Source organism: Kryptolebias marmoratus, linkage group LG3, assembly GCF_001649575.2.
Source record: "Kryptolebias marmoratus isolate JLee-2015 linkage group LG3, ASM164957v2, whole genome shotgun sequence".
In the NCBI taxonomy this organism is placed as follows: Eukaryota; Metazoa; Chordata; class Actinopteri; order Cyprinodontiformes; family Rivulidae; genus Kryptolebias; species Kryptolebias marmoratus.
Window position 1 is genome coordinate 2,328,629 of NC_051432.1, and position 20,328 is coordinate 2,348,956.

The window sequence follows — 20,328 nt, forward strand, 5'->3', positions numbered from 1 at the left end:
AAATCTTCTTCACATAAAGATAGATGCAATAAATAAATGTTTCTGTATCTGGAATGATTACATTTTAGTAAATGAATCACATTATAAACTAGCATATTGATACCGAGGCCAACTCATGGCGCAAACGCTTCACTAAGAAAGAAAATTAGTCCTTAGTTGAAAATTAAGGGATGTAATTCAGTTACAAGTAATGACACATTCATCTAAAGTTGACTTCTAATAAATAGGCAGCCACATGTGAAATGTAACATAATTAATCAGAAAATCAGAGGAGATTAGAAAGCTGACACCATATCAGCCTCAGGAGACGTTTGGGGTACAGAGAGCTCATGCAGGTCTCTGGTTCTTAATTTTATTCACCTGAAGCTGCTGCAGCAGGTCTGCCAAGCCACCGTCCAGCTCAGAAAACAGTCACAGGCATATTTCACAGGTGGCTTTGAACTCATTGTCTCTGACATCTACTAGATATGAATCATGTCTTACTCATGTATGTACTTCTGCAACCGCTTATGTCTCAGTGTCCGCCGAGCGGCGGGATCGGATGTCAGGATAATGACGCATTCAAGACACGTCAGATATCTGGTACAAACTCTGTCCCGTATTGATTTAAAATGGGGCGCCCAATTTTAACACCAAACCCAAGACAATTCCATATTTGAAGGGCCGTGTGGCAAAGCTAATCAACACCTACTGTGGTCCCAGGTGATCATTCACCAATGAAACTCGCTGAAAAGCTGTGGTCCCAAATCTTAAACATCGTTTAGATTTTGTTCTGCTACAAACTTTCTGTTGAGTGTTTAATGTTGTTTTTGTCTAGATGTCTGCGGTGGGCGTCCTTGCAACAAATCTGCCTCAAACCCCCTCGTCACATCACGCTGACAAAGACAGAGGGGAGGCTGCAGGCTGAGGTGTGCCCACACAAAAAATGAACAAATGGACTGACTGCCTTCCTTGTCTACCGAACGCTGCTCCTGCTGCTCCTCTCCTTCGTTAGCCATCTTGACTTCACCACAAGACAGAAGGGTGGAAGTGTACTTCGTTTGGCAGGCAAAACAAAATAAATGTGTGCTCGCATGTGGAATGGGGGAATTATTATTTTTTTTTTAAACATTTATATTAATTGTTTTTGACAGTTACTTTGTTTGGATGATTGCTTCAATCAGCTGAGATTTAAGCCTGTCTAAGCTCCTCCAAATATTTTCTCCAACAAAAATCCTTTTTTTTCCCCTCTCTCACACATCCATATAAACCTAAAATAAAGAAAAAAATATTTCTAGCTTGACTAGGGATTTTCCTAAAATAATTGAGGCTTGTCTCATTTCATTTCCACCAACGTTGTTATTAAATATTTCAGCACACAATCAAAGTTTGACATAAAAAAAGGACCAGGATGAAGTGAGATAGAAGCAGGAAAACTGGTAAAAGCAGCTCCAGTGTGTCGTTTTGGTTTCTAGGGCACAAAATGATGGTGGGAATAGACAAAATAGAGTGCTTCAGCATAGTTTCCTAAAAAGCTCTGCATCTCCTGTCTACACAAATAAACCCAAAGCTGAGTTCTGGAGAATCTCCACTTTGGAAAGCTTTTTTGAAAAATGTGAGTTGTTTTGTTGTTTTGGTTTCCTATCTAAAACTCAATTTGTGTGTGGGTAAGGGAAACAAACAGAAGAAAATCTCAGTTTTTAAGAATATCCAAACATCAGAGTGTAGACAAGGCCTTATTAACCCTGAAATTACAACCATCTGTATTTTGTCTTATGACTCACTGTGAACACATTTCATGCTTAAAAGGTGTTTGTATGACATTATCTCAAAATGGCAGAAGTAGGGACTTTCTGAGCTGATCTTAAGCAAAACAAAAAAGTTAAATAAAGCAAGAATCAGATTGAGATTCTGTACCAGCTGATAATCGGCTTTAAATGACCTGGATCGACATCCGGGACAAAGAAATATTGATCGGGACATTCCTTCTCAGAAATATGTAACTGGTCAAACATTTTCCTTTCAAAGATCCAAATATAGAAACACAAGCATAGAAAATAAAGAGGTCAGAGTAATTGAGCAAACACTAAGCACTGTATTGCAATTCTGTATTATTATTAATGTATGATTATCTAGACTACTTTTTCTCATAACGCTTTCTTTTACTGGCTAATGTGTCCGCTAATTTCCCGCCTTGTAACTTTCTCCTGCCCTGCTGTAATAAAGAGACCCGCTCTTTGGATCTTGGCACACAGAATCAAATGAAATACGAATCGCAAAGCAGCTGTTGAAGATTATAACGAGGAAATTAATTAACAAAGTGGTGCACTTTAAGGCTTCTGTTAAAATGCAGATAGATCATTTTTTATTTCATGACCAAGGCTGGAATAAAAAATAAATAAATAAAAGGAAACACTTTTTTATTAAAACAAGTTTGCAACTTGAACAGAGATCATTCCATTATATAAACAAAATAATTATAAACTATAACAGTAAGTCATTATCAGTAAGAAATGCAGGTTAAATTGAAAGAATTTATGTGACGGTTGTTTTCTCTCACTTGTAAACTTCAGAGTCTCCACCTCCCTTCAGACACATGAGATCTGCATCTAAACGGGACTTGGAAAATAAAATCAAAGCTACCAGCATGGTTAAGGATCCGGTGGGTTGCCTCGGAGTTTGTAACACTAGCTGAGGCTGAAGGCCAGCTTGCAATGTGCCATTTTGGGAATCCTAATGTGGAGATGCAGTTTCCTCTGAGGAGTTGCCTGCTTGGGTCTAAATATGTTACGAAACAGAAGTTAAACCACATTCTAGTTAGAGCCTGTAAAACTGGATTTTAAAAAAATCTTATATCAGCAAACCTTGACTTTTGGCTGCACTCGACGGATTATTTCTTTTATTCTTATGCTGATGTATTTCTTTGTACGGCTCTATGTTTTAAAATCCCATCTCCTTGCCTGAAGTCAGTAAAGTCAAAAGTTTTAATGCAATCCATAAGTCATGAATTGCAAAACAGAGATTATTACTTGTAGGTAGGAGAGAAAGAAGATAAAAGGCATCAGACACACACACAAAATGTTTTTGAAACAGGAAAATGTTCTTGTTTCTTGCTCCTACATTGAACGTCTGACTCACAGAGCGGTTCAGCAGAGCAACATTAGATATTTATGTGAAACTTCTCAACAATACTGTGATACCGTGATGCTTTTAATCACAAAGCCACCTTTTTTTGTTTGCACAGGCAAATGTACAACAGTGAGACACCTTCTCACTTTCGAACTGATTTCTGAAAATGCTGTCAGAGTCTGTTGTAGTTCTGCTTTAGTGGGCCCGTACAAGTTGGTTCTGTGATCACAGCTATTTGTCAGAGCATTTTCCCGTGCAGGTTCTAATTCATGCAGCACGCTGTAATTACTTTTCTTTTTTCAACATCAAGGCTGTTTGGACAATGTGTATGGAGCTTCAGTGTGGGTGGCTGTTCAGCGTTGTGCACACTATAATGAACACGATCAATTTTTAGAATAAATGCATCACTGGCCTTTACTGTACATCTAAATATATACAGTTTGGGTCAGACGTTCACATCCACTTATCATAGGTGTGAACGTTATGTTAATTTTAGGATTTAATGATTTATTTCATCTGCTGTTACCAAGGTGGAATGATCATACAACATACAACTTCAATAGTTTTTAAAAACAAGAACTGGGTGCACAGGTTTGAATTTATTGTGGATTTTCTCTAACCCACACAGGGTCAAATATAGATAGACAAAAAAAAGTGCTGAAAGTTTTTCGCTTGACGCGGCCAAAGCTAGGGATGCACCAATACCAACATCAATATCAGGTTTGATACAGTGTGAAAGGACATAGAATCACAGTACCCAATACCACTTTATGGCAGCGTGGCGTTCACCTCTCAGTTGAGCAGACATGTGGTAGAACAATGTCAGCCATATGGTGCGACTGTGTGTTTGTGTTGCCTACCTGTCAACAGCAGGGTGGGACAATGGCCTGCTGTCCTGTGAGGACAGGTAGCTGTAGGACGCAGATCCTCCCACAACTCTGATCCTAAAAGCTGCGGCATTCTGCAGAAAGAAATACACACATTAATACTGTGGCCGCTCCATCTCAAAACAGGCACTGACTTTGTTCAACGTTGGGACATTTCTGCTGCACCTTGTGTCTGACTAAGATCTAGGAAGCTCATAATGGTACTTTTGGCTTATTTGTCTATCTCCCATGCTCCTGTTTTGGGCAAAGGATCTGCAAAGTCTTTAATTTGCTCTTAAACTACTGCTACTGAAGACAGAAATCTGTACATGAGCCATGCCAACTCAAATTGTCCAGTGTGTGTTTTTTTTCTCAAACAGGACCAATAAGTTTCTTGCTTTGAGATGACTGCCACTCAAAGAGCTGTTTGGTTTGAGTTTGCTCACATTTAGGGCCCACTCCATGGGGTCCTAAATGAGGTTTTGCCCCGTATAAAACGAACACATGACAGGAACACATTCTTGTAGTTTCATGGCAAAATGTTTGCTGTGTAGGGTACACAATGTCCTCAACTTCCATTCTTAAATAGATCATTTATATATTTTGAAGGGAGTTCTGTGGAAAGATTATGAACCTTTGAATATCTTATCCTGTTGAAAATAACTCTTTGAGTTACCCAAGTGTGAAGAAATAGTTTGAATAGTGTAATGGTTAGTCTGAGGCCAACAGCAAAGTCCTAAAAGCGTTCATGCAAATATTTTACAAACCTTGACAAAAGTGAATTTGGCATTACACAGTTATGTCAGAGGAAACATGATATTGTTGCAGGAAGTGGCCCAGGCTGCTCCAGAAGTGCTACAGCTAGCTGCTATTTGCCCTCAAAAAATAACCACAAAATTCTATGTAAATCACCATGTAATGTAAAACTGACAGATCTCAAGGTTTATAAAATAGCATTTACATGAACCGCTATGAAACCTTTGAGGTTAGGGTTGTGAAAAGATGGAGAAGTAAAACATGCAGGATAGAGGCCCTCGAGGACCTGGGTTGGCCACTCTTGTTCTAGATTGTAGCATCATCAACATCCTGGTGTGGTCTAAGAGAGAGGGTCTAGGGCGTAGTGCAATTATGGGCCACGATCCAGAGACATTCTGAAAGTTTGTGGAAAACATAGCGGTTTTCATCATCCATTGTGAGCAGCGCCTAAGATATTTCAAATTTAGACTACTTTCGCAGAACTCCACTTTAGATGACCTGAACTATTGCTTTAATGTTCTGGAGTAAATCAAATCATCGAGCCCAAGCTCAGGGCTGCAGGGTTTTCAGTTGCGTGAGATTGTCCCCCCACATGCTTTATGGGGGAAATAGCAAGCTTTGAAGTCCTGACGAGTTGTTTGCAGCAGGGGGGGGGGTGACACAATGCAAGATTTTCCACTAAATTTAGAGGCTAACTTGTCTGGCTGATCCATATCAAACTGTGCCACCTGTCATCTCCCTGCTTTCTCTCTATTAAACCTGTTATGACATAACATGCTGAAAATCGTTTCCTGAATCCAGCAGGGTCTTGAGCTTCGTGTTTTTCAAGCTTTCACACATCATTATATTCACAGAGTTGCCTCAGATCATTGCTATTAGTCAACAACATGAGGATTGCCCTTAAAACCCATCAGACTAAAAGCCATTGCAGCTCATAAAATTAACAGCAGTTAGCATCAAACCCTCACACATCTTTCACCCAAACTGTTCCAGTGCCTGAGAGCAATATGGAGGAACACCCACATCTGCACCTAAAGAAGTAAATAAACTGTTGCTACCGCAGAATGACAAATTAGATCATTTTATTTTTCTATATCAATTTTAAAATGTAAAAAATACAAAGAAGTTAAATATCAAAATACTCCAAACATCTGTGCAGCCATGATTCTTCACTCTGTCAGAGTAACACAGCCATGAAGATCTAATATATACAGTTGGGTTGTTTTGATTTTTTTCATATAAACATTATTGGAAATATGTTATTTTTAGACAAGCTTATTTGGTTCATTCTAATTTTCCAGCATCAACCAGATGAATTTTTCCTTCCCGGCATCTTTGATTTTGTCAGAAGTCTGGAGTTTTTGTAGTTTTTTGCCTATTTCCACCTGAGATCCAGCAGAGGGCGCCTGTCATCAGGAGGAGCTACCAGCAGGTGTTTCTAATAATCAGCTCCTCAAGGGAGGCTTAAAAGGACGCTGCAGCCAACACTTCACCATCAGAGCGTTTTACCTGTATGGTTCCATAGTTCACAGAGACTTAGCCTTTCATAGACCAAGTGCTTGCCTTCCCTGACTGAACCCTGCTCACCCTCCAACACCACTGGATTACAAACTCAACTGGATTCCACCACAACAGGACTCAGACTCTTACATTGGACTCCTCCAGGGAAAGTCATCTTCAACTTCCAGTAAGCATTACCTCTGCCAATATAATTATCACCGTCAACAACCAACCAACTAATCCTCTGTCTCCCATCACAGTTGCTGCTCCAGTTTCTTTGTTCCTGGCTTCCAGTACACTATTCATTGTGTTCAATAAATCTTTATATTCTTCTTCTTCTTCTTCCTGGCTCCTGAGTGTGTTCTGCATGTGGGCTAAATCCCTGCCTAAAATCATGACAGATTTCTTCAAATGATATCTCCACCTTTTCTTATCTCCACATTTGGACACTCTTGGTGCTTTGTAAAACCTCTTATCCTCCCCAGATCTATGCACTGGTTATGTTGAGAGTGAACAACAAAAGTCCAGTTCTGTACTACAGGGATAAAGATGCATAGATTTCAGTATTTGTCACATCATGTACTGCATTTGCCACGCAAAAACAATTTCCTTTATTATATTAAACATTTTGCCAGCACAGCAGAGCGATGCTTAGAGCTGTTGCCTCACAACAAGAATACTGCAGTTGTGACCTTGCTATATGGAGTTTCATGTTCTCCCCGTGGATGTGTGGGTTTTTTCTGGGTACTCCAGTTTTCTCCCACAGACCAAAGGCATGCATGTTAGGTTAATTGAGAACACTAAGTTGTTACTAGGTATAAATGGTTGTCTGTATCATTTGACTCTATGTCAGTATGTGTTGGACTGGTGACCTGCCCAGCGTGTCCCCTGTCTCTCGCCCAATGACGACTGGAGATAGGCACCAGTTTCTCGTGACAGAAAATGAATGGATGGATGTAATAAATGCCTTTCGTAGTAATATTTGGAGAAAGAAAGCAAATGTTTATTACAGCTCTGATTTGGAGTGCTGTCCAATAAACACAATAAAAGTTCCTTTATCTTTCCAGCATTATCATTATCATGAACTGAATCAAAGTTGTGAAAAATTAAAAGTTGTTTCAGTTGTCCAGTTGGTTTTAACTCATGAACAACAGTGACTGCATCTTTGTTTTGTTGTGTTTGTAATAAGAGGGTGGAACAGCGGGCGCCTCCCAGCAAGGAGGTTGTATCCCAACCTGGGGCCTTTCTGGGGTGGAGTTTACATGTTCTCCCTGTGCTCACGTGGGTTTACCCTGGGTACTCCTGTTTCCTCCCACAGACCAAAAGTGTGCATGTTAAGTTAACCCTTAAATTTTCCCTAGGTGTGAATGGTTGTTTGTCTCGTTTGTCTCTATGTGGCCCTGAGATGGACCTGCAACCTGTCCTGGGTGTCCCTCGCCTGTCCCACGGTGACTGCTGAAGATAGGCACCAGCTCCCTGTGACTCGGATTGGAGAAGCGGGTAAAGAAAATGGATGGATGGAATAAGAGTGTGCACGTGCCGTGTATAATTTGTATATTTTGGAACATTGTTACCTACGAGTGGTTTTCACTTTTGTTTGTTTGATTCTGTCTTTGTTTTAAGTCACTGTTTAAATCACTATTACGACACACGTCTGACTTTAACTTGAAAACCATTTTTGTGGGTGAAATAATTGTATGTTTTATCTTGTATTGTTACCTGTTTTTGATTATTGTTTTATGACGTGTGCTACTGACCTCTTGGTCAGGTCGTCCTTGTAAAAGAGGTCTTGATCTTAATGGCTTTTTTTTTTGGTTAAACAAAGGTAAAGAAAAGAAAAATTTGTTCTTTCTCTCCAAATATGTGCCACAGGAAATAGGACCCCTATTATAAACTGCACAGAAGATTCTGCCACTGTTAGCCTGTTTTATGACAACAAACTTGGACATGGCCCAGTTACTGACCAGCTTGTAAAGTCATTTCTCCAGGTATATGAATTAAAGATTAAAAACAGGCACATTGAATTAAGAGAGTTTTAACAGTGCTTTAATAGAATCAGTTTTGTCCTTTTCTTCAGTTCCATGGTTTGGTTGTGTATCTCTGAGAAAAAAGCTCTTAAAATCAGATAGTTTAGTGATCCAGTCAGCTGATTGTGTGGTGATTTGGCTTTTTCTGGGTTTTGTTTTAGTTATCTGGTTTGTGTTTTGTTTTTGTTTTCTATTTTTAGTTATCTGGGTTTTGTTTTCTTCTTGGTTCTGTCCTCCTCGTGTTTGTGTTCTCATTTCCACTCTCCCCCAGTCATTCATTTGTCTGTTAGCCACGCCCATCTTCACCTGTCCCAAATAAGTAATCATTCCACCTGTTCCCACTCACCTCGTTATCCCCAGTCCAGCTCCTGTTTTGGTTGGTTTTTGTTTTAGTTTCTATCTTATTAGTTTGCTGCCTCGACAGCTTTTGTTTTCATTTTTGTCCTAGTTTAATAAATTAGTTTCTTTTCAAATATGAGTCTGCGTTCTGGGTTCGCCTCCATCTCCACCGTTCCTGACAGATTGATGAAACAATTTTGTCCAACATCCCTGTATATCAGACACGTACAATAGAGCTACAAAACGACTGCCAACCTCTGCACAGTTTCAGTCTCAAGTCTCAAGCGGAGGAGTTCAAGTATCTTGGACTTTTGTTCCAGAGTGACGATAGGCTGGAGTGAGACATGGATTGATGGATCAGGGACTCAACAGCAGTAATGAGGGCATTGCTTTGGCTTGTTGTGGCGAAGAAAAGCTGAGCTGAAAGCTGAAGCTCTCAATTTACTGGTCATGAGATAAGGATCAATACTGAAAGAAGAAAATCCCAGATACAAGCAGCTGCAATAAGCTTCCTCTGTAGGGTGGCTGGGCTCAGCCTTAGAGATAAGGTGAGGTGCTCCATCATCCGGGCGGAGCTCAGAGCGGAGGAGGTGGTCGTCTGAGATAACTAAATTAAATCAAATGTTGTAACTTTTACACTTTGATTGCCATAGTCTACATAAATCCTAGCATTACAGTCTCTCCTCTGTGGGACATGAGGTCCAGGAGGGGTATTCCACTTCTGGACCTGTTACCTCAGAGACCTGACCACTGATAAAAAGAAGAAAATGGATGGGTATATTAGATTTTATTTTGCTGGTGTGTTTCTGAATGTCGTCTTGGTTATTTTGTTCACTTGCTCCCTTTGTTCTTGGGAAAGCTTCTCTCTCATCACGCTCCTGTCAACTGGTTTGTAACATAGTGTCGAATTGAATGTGGTATCCTAATAACAGAGCAGTGGTTCCCAACCCTGGTCTTCGAGGAACACTATCCTGCATGTTTTAGTTGTTTCCCTCCTTTGACACAACTGATTTGAATGAGTGAGTGATTAAAAGGCTTCTGCAGACATCGAAGATCTGCTGAAAAGCAGGGAAACGAGGAAAAACATGCAGAATGGTGTTTTTCAAGGACCGGAGTTAGGAATCACTGACCTAGAGTATGCGTATTTGTAGTGCTGCACTAAAAATGTGCTAAAAGCTTTAGGATTGTCGCTGTTTGCTTGTAGTGTCACACCAATAGGACTAATTTAGAAAACTAAATAAATAGCACAAGCTTTGTAAGTGAAAGTATGCCATTAAAGAACAATTAGAGTGAACCATGACCTTAAAGTTGGTACAGTAAGTCAATGAAAGTGCTGAATATGAATACGTAATACAGAGTTCTAGGATACCCTTAAGAAACCTTTTGCATTTGTAAAACTAAGTGCTGTGCAGACTCAACACTTCTTTAATTTGAGCCTTAACGACTAAATCTGTGCTTCCCACTTTCATATCCAGCAGTAAGTCTTTCACCTCCTCACTCTATGAAGAGAAATCGATTCCCTGATGGATTATAATTACACTGCTGCAAAGACGAGACGAGCTGAATTGCAGAAATAAGAAGCAGAGAACAAAAATCAAGCTGCTAATGTTCCTAATGTGATGAGCTGCCGCTTGAAAAAAGAGAACCTGTGGTCAGGCATAAAGAGAAAAGAATTATTCAACGAGAGCATTAGTTTTATAGGCTTTAACTTAGACAAGCTAATCTGTTAAACCATCATGAACAAGAGCAGGAAAGAGTTCAGTAAAGTTTTTGATTGAATTTAGTTAGGCTTCTGGTTTCTGAGTATGAAAGATAAAATCCAGAGTGAAAATAAAAGAGTTTTTCAGAGTGCCTCGTGGCTGTTAATGTCCCCGTCGATATGTGCAGCAACAGTTTTATCCATCTTTAAAACAAGTTAAAGTCCCAGAGCTAAATGTTACCGTGACATTTACGCTTATTGAAACAGCTGTGGACAAGCTTTTGTCTTCCTGATTTTTCATTTTCGATTCTCTTCATTTCTTTGTAGCTGCTGGCAGTTCCTTACTCATACATCCACTTGGTACTGTTGAGAATCATCTTTTTAAAAAATGTCTAAGTCCACCTTTGAGATTCTACTGCTTAGCTGATAAAAAAAAAACCTGATTTTGAAAAAAAAAAACGTTCTCTCTCCTAATTCATGTGACGCGTGCAGGTGATCAGCAGAGATCACAAGGGGTTAAGTGTCAGCACAACATGTCATCCATTCTTTTTCATCATTTGCAGCTGCAGACTCTCAAAGCCACTCGGAGCAGCAATTTTTAGCTTGTACACAATCACTAATTTCAGCTTTCAAAAGAGTATGAGCATTACTTCCCAACCACAAATAACCCCTGAACAGGGAAGCAATGGATCCGCAGCCCGATTTGTGAACAAACCTGGTGAAACGACTTTGTCCGTGAGAGAAGATCAACTGCTCGAGATAGTGAATGACGGTTGGGCTGAAAAGCCGTTCGTTTCGAGGCTCCAGATCTCTTCACGTTCTGGGTTAAAGTCAAGGCAGAATATCCTGAGATCGCCACTCAAGCACCGAAGATCCTACTTCCATTCGCAGCATCCTGTTTTTGTAAAGCAGCGCCTTGTGCGGTGACGGCAACCAAAGCGAGATTAGGGAGTGGTAAGGAACGCACTTCGGGTGTCGCCGTCTCCAATCACCCCCAGACAGAAAACAAGCTCAGAGCTCCCACTGATACTGCAGTGTCACAATAATGGAAATAAAGTGCATAATAAAGGAATAATTACTTTTGTGTTACATATGTACTTATTGAATGTCATAATAGATGAGGCAAAGTACAAAATGAAGTATTTACCAAAGTGCAATGATGATTCTTCCTCCTCTTTTTAAACGGATTCTTTAGCTGCAGTCTGAGTATGTGGGAGTGATACAGAGACTTGGAGTCTGAGGAAGGTGTTTGGGCTTTTTAAATGAGCTTTGGATTTGCGTCACATGGCCTGTCTGATTTAATTGTGACTGTTAATTGTGCTCTTTTCCATTTTGTATGGCAACGAGTTAAAGAATAATTTTTTGGGGGTCTTTTAAATGACCCGAGTTGTATTCTGCTTAACAAACCTGTGGATGGCACCAAAACACCATGAGATGGTGAGGGGGGGGGTCAACCGGGGTTAGAGGTCAGGTCGGTTTTCTCATTCGTATCATATATGAACCTAAAATTATGCCCCTGTGGTTTGTTTGTTTGATATGACAAATTTGACAAGCTCTAGGATAAATGGGAAAATGATATAAGGTTAAAGTGCCCAGAATTTGTGTAATCCTCTGCACTATGAATGTTTTGTAATTCTTTATAATGTATACGTGTATACACCCCTTGCATTTTGTATATGTAATTAAGTTTTATGTTAGGTTTCAGTGTATAAACAAATGTTCTGGAAAAAAAAGCCACCTAAATATAAAAAAAATAAACTTGTGCTCCTGTTTGGTAATTTCTGTAATAGTGGTGGTACTTGGAGGGGGGGGGGGACATTTCTGAGGCGGTAACTGTGAGAACCACTGCTCTCAGTTGTATTAATCAAATAAACCCACTGGGTGGCACTAAAACATAACTTAAAGAAAAAACATGTTCGAGCTCAGTGATCAAAAGAAACCTGCTGCCTTTCTTAAAACCTGAACAAATTTTTTTTTTTTTTTTTTTAAAGAGAAAAGGACTGAGATGTGAAATAATAAACTGCAGGTGTGTGTACAGATAACACAGGGGGAACAATTCATTTGTTCCCCCAGTTTGATTATTTTTCACAATTTCCTTGAACATTCAAAGAACTGAAACGCATCACTCCTGGGATGAAGGCCATCTTGTTCGGCTTAAACCGCTAAACAACCCACAAAGCCACAGAAGGAGCCTGCTGATTGTTTTCATGAATGGGAAAAACAGGAAATGAGATCAAGCGAGGACTCAACTGCTTCGTGTCTCGCCCGACAGGTTTTGAGGAATTTACTATGAAACCAAGATGACAATTGGTAAATAACAGACCTATGTGGCTCTTTTCCTGTCATTCCTAGCCCCTCGTGGAGCAGAAAGCTGCTGGGCAAGGCCGTATCAAATATTGTCTGTCACCCTGCCGTTGCCCGTGGCAACTCAAAGGCCTGCAGCAGGCACAGGAAGTATGGGAACAAGTGTGTGTAAACAGCAGAGGCTTAGGGCTCATGGTGTACATCTTTTCAGATGGGCTAATGAAGCTGAAGTGGAGCCGTTCAATGACTGCTGTTTAAGCTCGTCGTGCGTAATAAGCGGACAGGCAGGTGGAGGAGAGTTTTTAACATGCGGAGCTGGCCGTTCGCAAAACAAACCCATCAGAATCACAGGATAAACCCTGCAAATACAAACAGAGTGGCGCAGCAGGGATGTGTGCGCCGAAAATGAATGCTTAAGTTGTGTTTTTGAACATACAAACCTGCTGTCTAATTAACACACCACCCATACTTAAGCTTCTCAGAGTGGTGCTAAAAGGAAAAACATCAACATCCTAAAAATGAGCAGGTAGGAAGCTGCATTTTAAAGAAGCTAAAAGCAGGAAATGTCAATATACTCAGTCTGCTTATTTACTAGTATTTCAGTCTCGTATGTCACAGGGTCCAGGAGCCTCAGGACACAGAACGGAGACGCAGACGGAGACCTGCTGCTGGAAGTACCTGAGCCTGAGATCCATTCAGCATGAGGTAATAAAGCTGGCTGAGGATGCTCTGCTGGAGCTGGTCCCAGGAGATGCTCCTGTCTTCGAGCATGAGGAAAGGAGGCCCGAATCTGCGAGGAAAGTCAGAGTGAAGGTTTTACGGATGTGAATCTTTTTCTTTTAAATCAGGAAATTCAACTAAGAAAACATCCAGATGAGTTGGCTGTTTGAAAAGCCTTGGCTTGCAGAAATAAACAACAGAAGGACAAGCTAACGGCTAGTCTGAACGTGACCAAATTGGATTGCTGCCATCTTTAAACGGCTCTTGTCTGCAAAGGTCCATACTGGTTCATGTAAATGCAGTTTTATAACCCTTTAAATCAATGTCAATTTTGCATTACATAGTTTTTTTTACGTGGAATTCTATAGTTGTTTGCAAACAGCAACAGCGGCAGTGAGTGTTATAACTCCCGATGCAGCCTATTTCTGCCAAAACAAACAAAAACAATGTCCATGCAAATCTGACAGCAGTGAAAATAATAACATATGCATAAAGAACTGTGACCTTTTGAAGATTTGACTTGTTTTAAGATGGCAAAACTGCTTTGAAAGTGGTCTAGCAATATTTAACTTGTCAATACTGTGGCAGTTTTCAGCAGAAATATGATGTTCTTGCTAGAATTTAACCCAGGCTGCACTAGAAATGCTACAACTAGTGCTGAGAAACGGACACTGTGTTTCTGAAAGAGTCTTCACATGAACAGCTGTGAATCATGTAAGACTGGAGCTGCGTTAGGATGGCAGAAACCCACCTTGGTTCAAATATCAAATATCCCTTTAATATCAGCAAGAATCAAGTTTTACTGAGAATGCTACAAGAAAAGTTGTTGGATCTCTCTGTGTCTGTATCAAAACTGCTGAGTCCATCAAGGTGTCTCCGTTAATCCGTTGTGTCCTGTGTTGTGCCCCTGAAGTGACATATGTGCGTTGAAAGGAATACAGAAAAACGAAGCTAAGAGATCAGGGAATACGTCAGCAGTTCGGACACCTGCGTGGGTCACTTTTTGGCTAATTTATTAAACCTGACAGATGAAGTGCTGAACATTCATTCATGCTGCATTGGAACTAATTGAAGGATGGGACAAATTTATGGAAGGTGGCTTGTTTCAGCTGAAAGATGTAGGTTTTAAACCATTTCTTGTATATTAATATAAACCCTTGGCTTTTAGTTTAAAAAAAACCCTTCTAGTTTCAGTTTATATAAAGCCTTCTTTTCCTTTAATAATGCCCCTCACACAGAATAGCTGGTTTGCAGACAAAGAATGTAAAATACTTGAGCTGAGGCACAACATGAACATCTTTAGGATAGACTGAAATATATTCATGAACAAAATGTTCTAGATTTGCATGCGGCTGTACTGTTTGCGTGTCCATATTCTTCAATTTATCCGAAGATATTTGACAGCACAGAAATTTGGAGCGTAATTCACATTATATCCTGCTCCTTTTCTACAGAGAAATCCCTAAAATGGACACACACAGATATTTACTACAAGCAAGCCTTGTGGTTTGTGAACAGATGAGGTTTCAAATGTCAGACTCTGACATTATCTGACTTTCACAAGCGTCTGCAATCTGTTCCCGTCCAAACCACCATCCACACACGGAGGTGTGAACGCCGTGTTCGTGTTCGCACGTTTGGGAGCAATAACAGCGAGTCCCAAAGGGCGAGCGGTGACTGAATCTGGAGGCAAATAAATCTGTTCTTCAGTCTGTCAGTAGCAGGTTACTCTTTAATGAGCCATGAAGGGATTTATCACAAATTAGGAGCTGTAATTTGACGGAAACCCCTCTGCAAAAAAATGATTCCCTCCGTGTCAAACAACGACTGTGGTGATGCTGCTAAAGTCCTCCTTATGGACACAGACTTCCTGGATAAATGAAGACCTCAAGGTTCAACATCGGTTAGAATAATAATTAGTTTAGCAAATTTAAGACCAGCTCAAGTTCAGAGCCGTAAAAACGCTAAGCTTCAGAACCCTGAAAACATGTCAAACTCAGCTGACACAATGAACGTTATGTTTGTGTTATGAAGGTGCCTAAAAATAAAAACAATACTAATGATAAAAAATAAAAAAAAAACTAAACTGCAAGAATTGGCAGGAGTGCCTTCCACACTACTCCAGCTATTTTAGAAAAATTAAGTTTTCGGTGATAAACAGGCAGTTTGTTTTCAAAAACATTTTCCGAAGTGGATTTTTCTTCTTTTTTTTTGTTTTGTTTCTGAATTCAACTAATAACAGTGATTGTGACGGCCGTGCTGTAAGGTGCTGTGACTCATTTTAACTGGGTGACTTTACAAACACACACACACACACACTGCAGAAAGACGGCAGACAATGAGTTTGCGTTATTTTGCAGAAAATATGCCTCATCCAAGTGGAGTATTTTGTCTTAAATTAGGCAGAAAGTGAAACTAGATTAGAGTTTTTATACATGGTGCTTTAAACATTAACCCTTTACTGTCTGAATTTATTCATAGGTATGTAAAAAATAATTGTTGTTTTTGCTATCAAACAGATGCTAAATTAAACAGAAACTGTTAATTTGACTTTATTATATACAATAAACATAAATTTAGTTATGATACAAATGAGCTACATTAGACATAATCAGGCATAATAGTAATTCAATTTTTCATTCTCAGGCATTTAAATTATATTATTGATGCTGCTATTGCTGAAATAGGGCTTTGAACTGAATTATAACATGTTTCTTTCAAATGCTGCCTGATACGGCTAAACCACTTTGCTGCACAGTCTCAGGGGCCGACTCCTTGATGTGGGGAGAGCTTCCAGTGTGATCCTTGGTATGTGTGGAGTATGCATCAGCAGGGATTAGTGGCCGCTTCGGACCAGAAGCTGTTTGAGGCGAATTCACAACAATCATCTATAAGGAGTTAAAGTGTGATTGTGTGCAGAAATGGTTAAAAATAAAGGAAACTCTAAACGGCATCAAAGAAAGATAAATAGTTCTGGGGACATCTTTAGCGAAATTAAGAAACATCCCTTCTCTTTATTTTGAGTTGTCGTCAATGTGGCTGTGCTCGCCACCTAGTGGCAAAGCATAAGTCTTTTAGAGATTTTGTTAGAATCATCCATCCATCCATCCCTCCATCCATCCCTCCATCCATCCCTCCATCCATCCATCCGTCCGTCCGTCCGTCCGTCCGTCCGTCCGTCCGTCCGTCCGTCCGACACCCTGGACAGGTCGCAAGTCCATCACAGGGACACATGGAGACAAACAACCATTCACCCTCTCACTCACACCTTGGAACAATTTAGTTACCAGTGAACCTAACATGCATGTTTTTAGTCTGCGGGAGGAAACCGGAGGAAATCACAGGGAGCTGTTAGAATCATCTGGAAGGAAAAAAAAAAGAGAGCGAGAGATAAAAAAAAATATATGTTGAAAACTGGAGTAGTGTAGATGTAGATGTGGCCTAAAACAGGACTGCACAAAAGTTTTGAGACACCTTTTTTATTTATTTTTTTTTCTAAAAAGACAAACTTTCTTTCAATCTTTTAAAAAACAGCTGTCCAGGCTCTCTGAAGGCATCTTTGTTGACAAAATTTAATTTCTTAAAGATATTGCAGTCAGGTTGGCAACATAAATGTAAGTGTCCAATGAAGTTTTTTTTTAATTTTACAACATCCTCAACAGTAATGCTATGAAACAACAAGCGACTGTGAAGATGTTGTACTTTACAGACTGCCAGGTAAATGTAAATCTGTTCAAGAATGTTACTTTAGAGCAGGCCTTTTCAACAAGTGGCCCTCAGGCCAGATACGGCCCTTTGAAATTTCTTTGACCCCCATAAAGCTGCCAAAATCCCAAAGTGACTTGTCTGAACATGCTAAAAACTCTGAGCTACTTTCATACTTTAAGCCTCATATTAAACTGCCTCTGTCAAACAGACAAACTTTGGTAAACCAAGATGACGGAGAAGACAGGCTGTTTCACTGACCCGTCCATCTGATCTGTGCAAAAGGAAGCAAGGCTGCGGTATAAAGAGAAGAAAACAGCAAAAGTGGCATTAGCTAAACTTATTGAAAGCATTAAAGTGTCTCTTTTAAAGCCAACAAGATGGAAAGTAGGTACAGAAATCTGATGATTTCAAAGAAAATGAACTAAAAATCATTTTTTGATCACTTTGCCAACAATTACCAGTGTTTAATGATGTTATTATTGAGAAATATTGCCATTGTAGCTATTGTGGTCCAGTCTTATAAGTAATATAATGAACTTTCACCTACAAGATCAACAAGATATGCTCAGAGTCTGAATCACGAATCACCGTCTGCTACAACCATATCAAACTGTAGCTTAATATCTGTAAAACTTACTGAGTTAAAACCGTTTTCGTGTTGGCCATCTTGGATTGGACACTCGTCAAAGTTCAGTTTGAGTTCCATCAGATCTTTTATGTTGTGGCGTTTCCTTGTTTTTAGCTTATTTTATTGGAATTGTTGGCCCTCAAACGCCCGGTGCTGTTTATGTAACGTCCACTTGTAACTGAACTTGAATAGTCTTGCCTTAGAGCCATAAAAAGACTGCCTCCAGAACTCCATAACATTTAGTCTATATGCGTGGACACAGTGTGTGGGGTTCAGTAGAGGCCTTGTAGGAGGCCCTACTGAGCTCACCTGACTGCTTGCTGCCCTGATCCGGTTGTGTTGCACATGAGGAGGAGGATTTTGGCGGAGCTGCTCTGATTCAGGTACTCCGAGGAGAGGCGTCCCGAAGCAGGTAACCTCTGACCCTCAGGCCCAGTCCAGGAGGAGTAAGGAGACGAGGGGAGGCTGTGGTGATACCCTGAGCAGAGGAGGCAGGGAGAGACGTTTCAGGAGTACCAACATGCTGATGGGGAAGCAAAAGTTATATGATTTTTTAGCAAACATCACCTATACTTCCCAACCAAATAACATATTAAGAAAGAAAATCTAAAACACCAACTAAATCTGTCTTTTCACAATAAAAAAAAAGGAAATGAATGCATTTTATTCAACTTACAGCACAAGCCAAGCTCCTTCAGTACGCAATGTTTACGCTTGTTAAAATATGTAAAACAGATTTTTCACACATCAAATGAGATGTCTTCAGACATGTTCTGATGTCCTTAACAAACACAACATAGACAGTAAGACTGTTTGCTTTTTGTTTCAATTTAAACTATTTTATTTTCTTCAAGCAATAATTCACAATATAAATCTGAGGGAACTATAGATAAAAACAACAAATCCGAATCCTATCAAACCATGCATACCATGAAACTTATACTGCATATTATATAGATTCGTTCTACACATAGTTATATACTTCAAATGTTTATTTCTGTTCATTTTGATGATTACAACTAACAGCTAATTAAACCCCTAATTAAATTGTCCTAAAACTGAGTTTTGGGTCATCGCCTGTAAGCCAAATTCATCAAAATGAACAAAAATAAAGGTTTTTAATCAATCACGCTGCATGGAATGAATCTACAGAATATATAAGTTTCACTTTCTGAACCAGAAAAACTGAAATGAACTTTTTAGGATATTTCAGTTCATTGAGATGTTCCTGTAATCGAACATTCTGAACAAAAACAGCAACGTGGGTGGCCGTGGGGGAGGAATGATTCCCTTCAAACAGGAAGAAACCTCCAGCAGAACCAGGATCTGCCTCAACCAGCTGGGGGGTGGAGAGGACAGGAAAGAGACACAAACAAACCCATGTCTCACCCTGATAAGGACACGGCCCGCCGACTGTTCAACAAACCTAAACATGTGAAAATGTTTCGCCAGCGCTGTTTGTAATGGTGTGCCTTCCTCTAACAGGTTTATGATAATATGATTCATTTTAAAAGTCAATTCTATTAGGCTGAGAGGCAAGATTAAATGGTAATAAAACAGCTCCGGGTGCCAAAATGAGTAAACAGCTACACAAACGCTGCCATCTCCCGTGACATGTTTACACAATGACTCAGAGAAAAACATTTCCAAAAATGTCCACTATGGCAGAGCTGCCCTTTGATTGTTGTTTACCCCGAGGAGCTGTAAAAAGGAATTGCCTCTGCCACCGCGCACACACTTCCACACACGGAAAGAAGCTGCTGCTGTGATTAATGGTGGGGTAATAGCTGGAGGGGCTCCAGAAGGCACAACCTCGTGTCTCCAAGGAAACATAAACTTTCACATTATCAAAAGATTTAATTAAATAGCGCTTGTTTGATCCCTAACATGCAATTAATCACTGCCACCGTCCAACATCGCTCCCCCTCACACACACACACACAGACACAGAACCCTGAATTCACGGAGCGTGAACAGATGTTAAGCATAATTGTAATTCCTCCACAAAAGCAAGCAGACAAATTACGAAGGAACACAAATCGTCGCCTGAAAAAACAAAAATTTCCTTCAAGCAAACTAAAACAGAAAAAAAGGTACCTGTTCTGCTGAAGAGCAAATTACATTTGTTAAAATAGATATGTGGAAAAGAATAAAAAATGATGGCGGGAGGTGACAAAGGTTTGCTGGTGAAGCATTTGAAGCAGCTTCTTGCTGCTCTGCGGGGTCTGCTGACTTAACTCTGTGGGACGGGACATCGCCGTGACTAAACCTAAGATCTGAACGAGACCGGCATTTGCTGAACAGGGCAGACTAGGATGTGGTCACAAATCCTAAAAAGGGCTGATCGGAGCGTTTCCACATCTGTGGCTAAAACTCTACAGCTGTGTTACTATAAAACAACATACGATAAAAGCAGGTCAAAGTTTATTTATAGCATATGTAAAACCAGTTAAATAGTTACTACCTCATCAAATTTTAGTTCTATATATGAAGAATCAATGGAGTTGTCATTTTTGTGCTGGCTAATATGGATTAGTTGTGCCATCTTGGATTGACCCGAAAGGTTAAGCAGTTGTAGACGTCCACCCAATTAATGCTTTGAGTGTCTCAATAAAATCTGTCCAGTCGTTCATGAGATATTTTGGTTACACAACAGACAAACACACACACACA

General features: G+C 40.0%; 1 protein-coding gene across 1 annotated transcript in view; it reads right to left on the minus strand.

Annotated features, from left to right (window-relative positions):
• usp43a (ubiquitin specific peptidase 43a) overlaps nucleotides 1-20,328 on the minus strand; it is a 191,987-nt gene that overhangs the window by 83,111 nt on the left and 88,548 nt on the right. Inside the window, exons 7-9 of the mRNA XM_017427695.3 lie at nucleotides 17,965-18,133; nucleotides 13,278-13,389; nucleotides 3,969-4,069 (exon numbers count right to left, since the gene is read on the minus strand). Of these exons, the coding sequence (XP_017283184.1) occupies nucleotides 3,969-4,069; nucleotides 13,278-13,389; nucleotides 17,965-18,133 (382 nt within the window). The remainder of the gene's footprint in view (nucleotides 1-3,968; nucleotides 4,070-13,277; nucleotides 13,390-17,964; nucleotides 18,134-20,328) is intronic.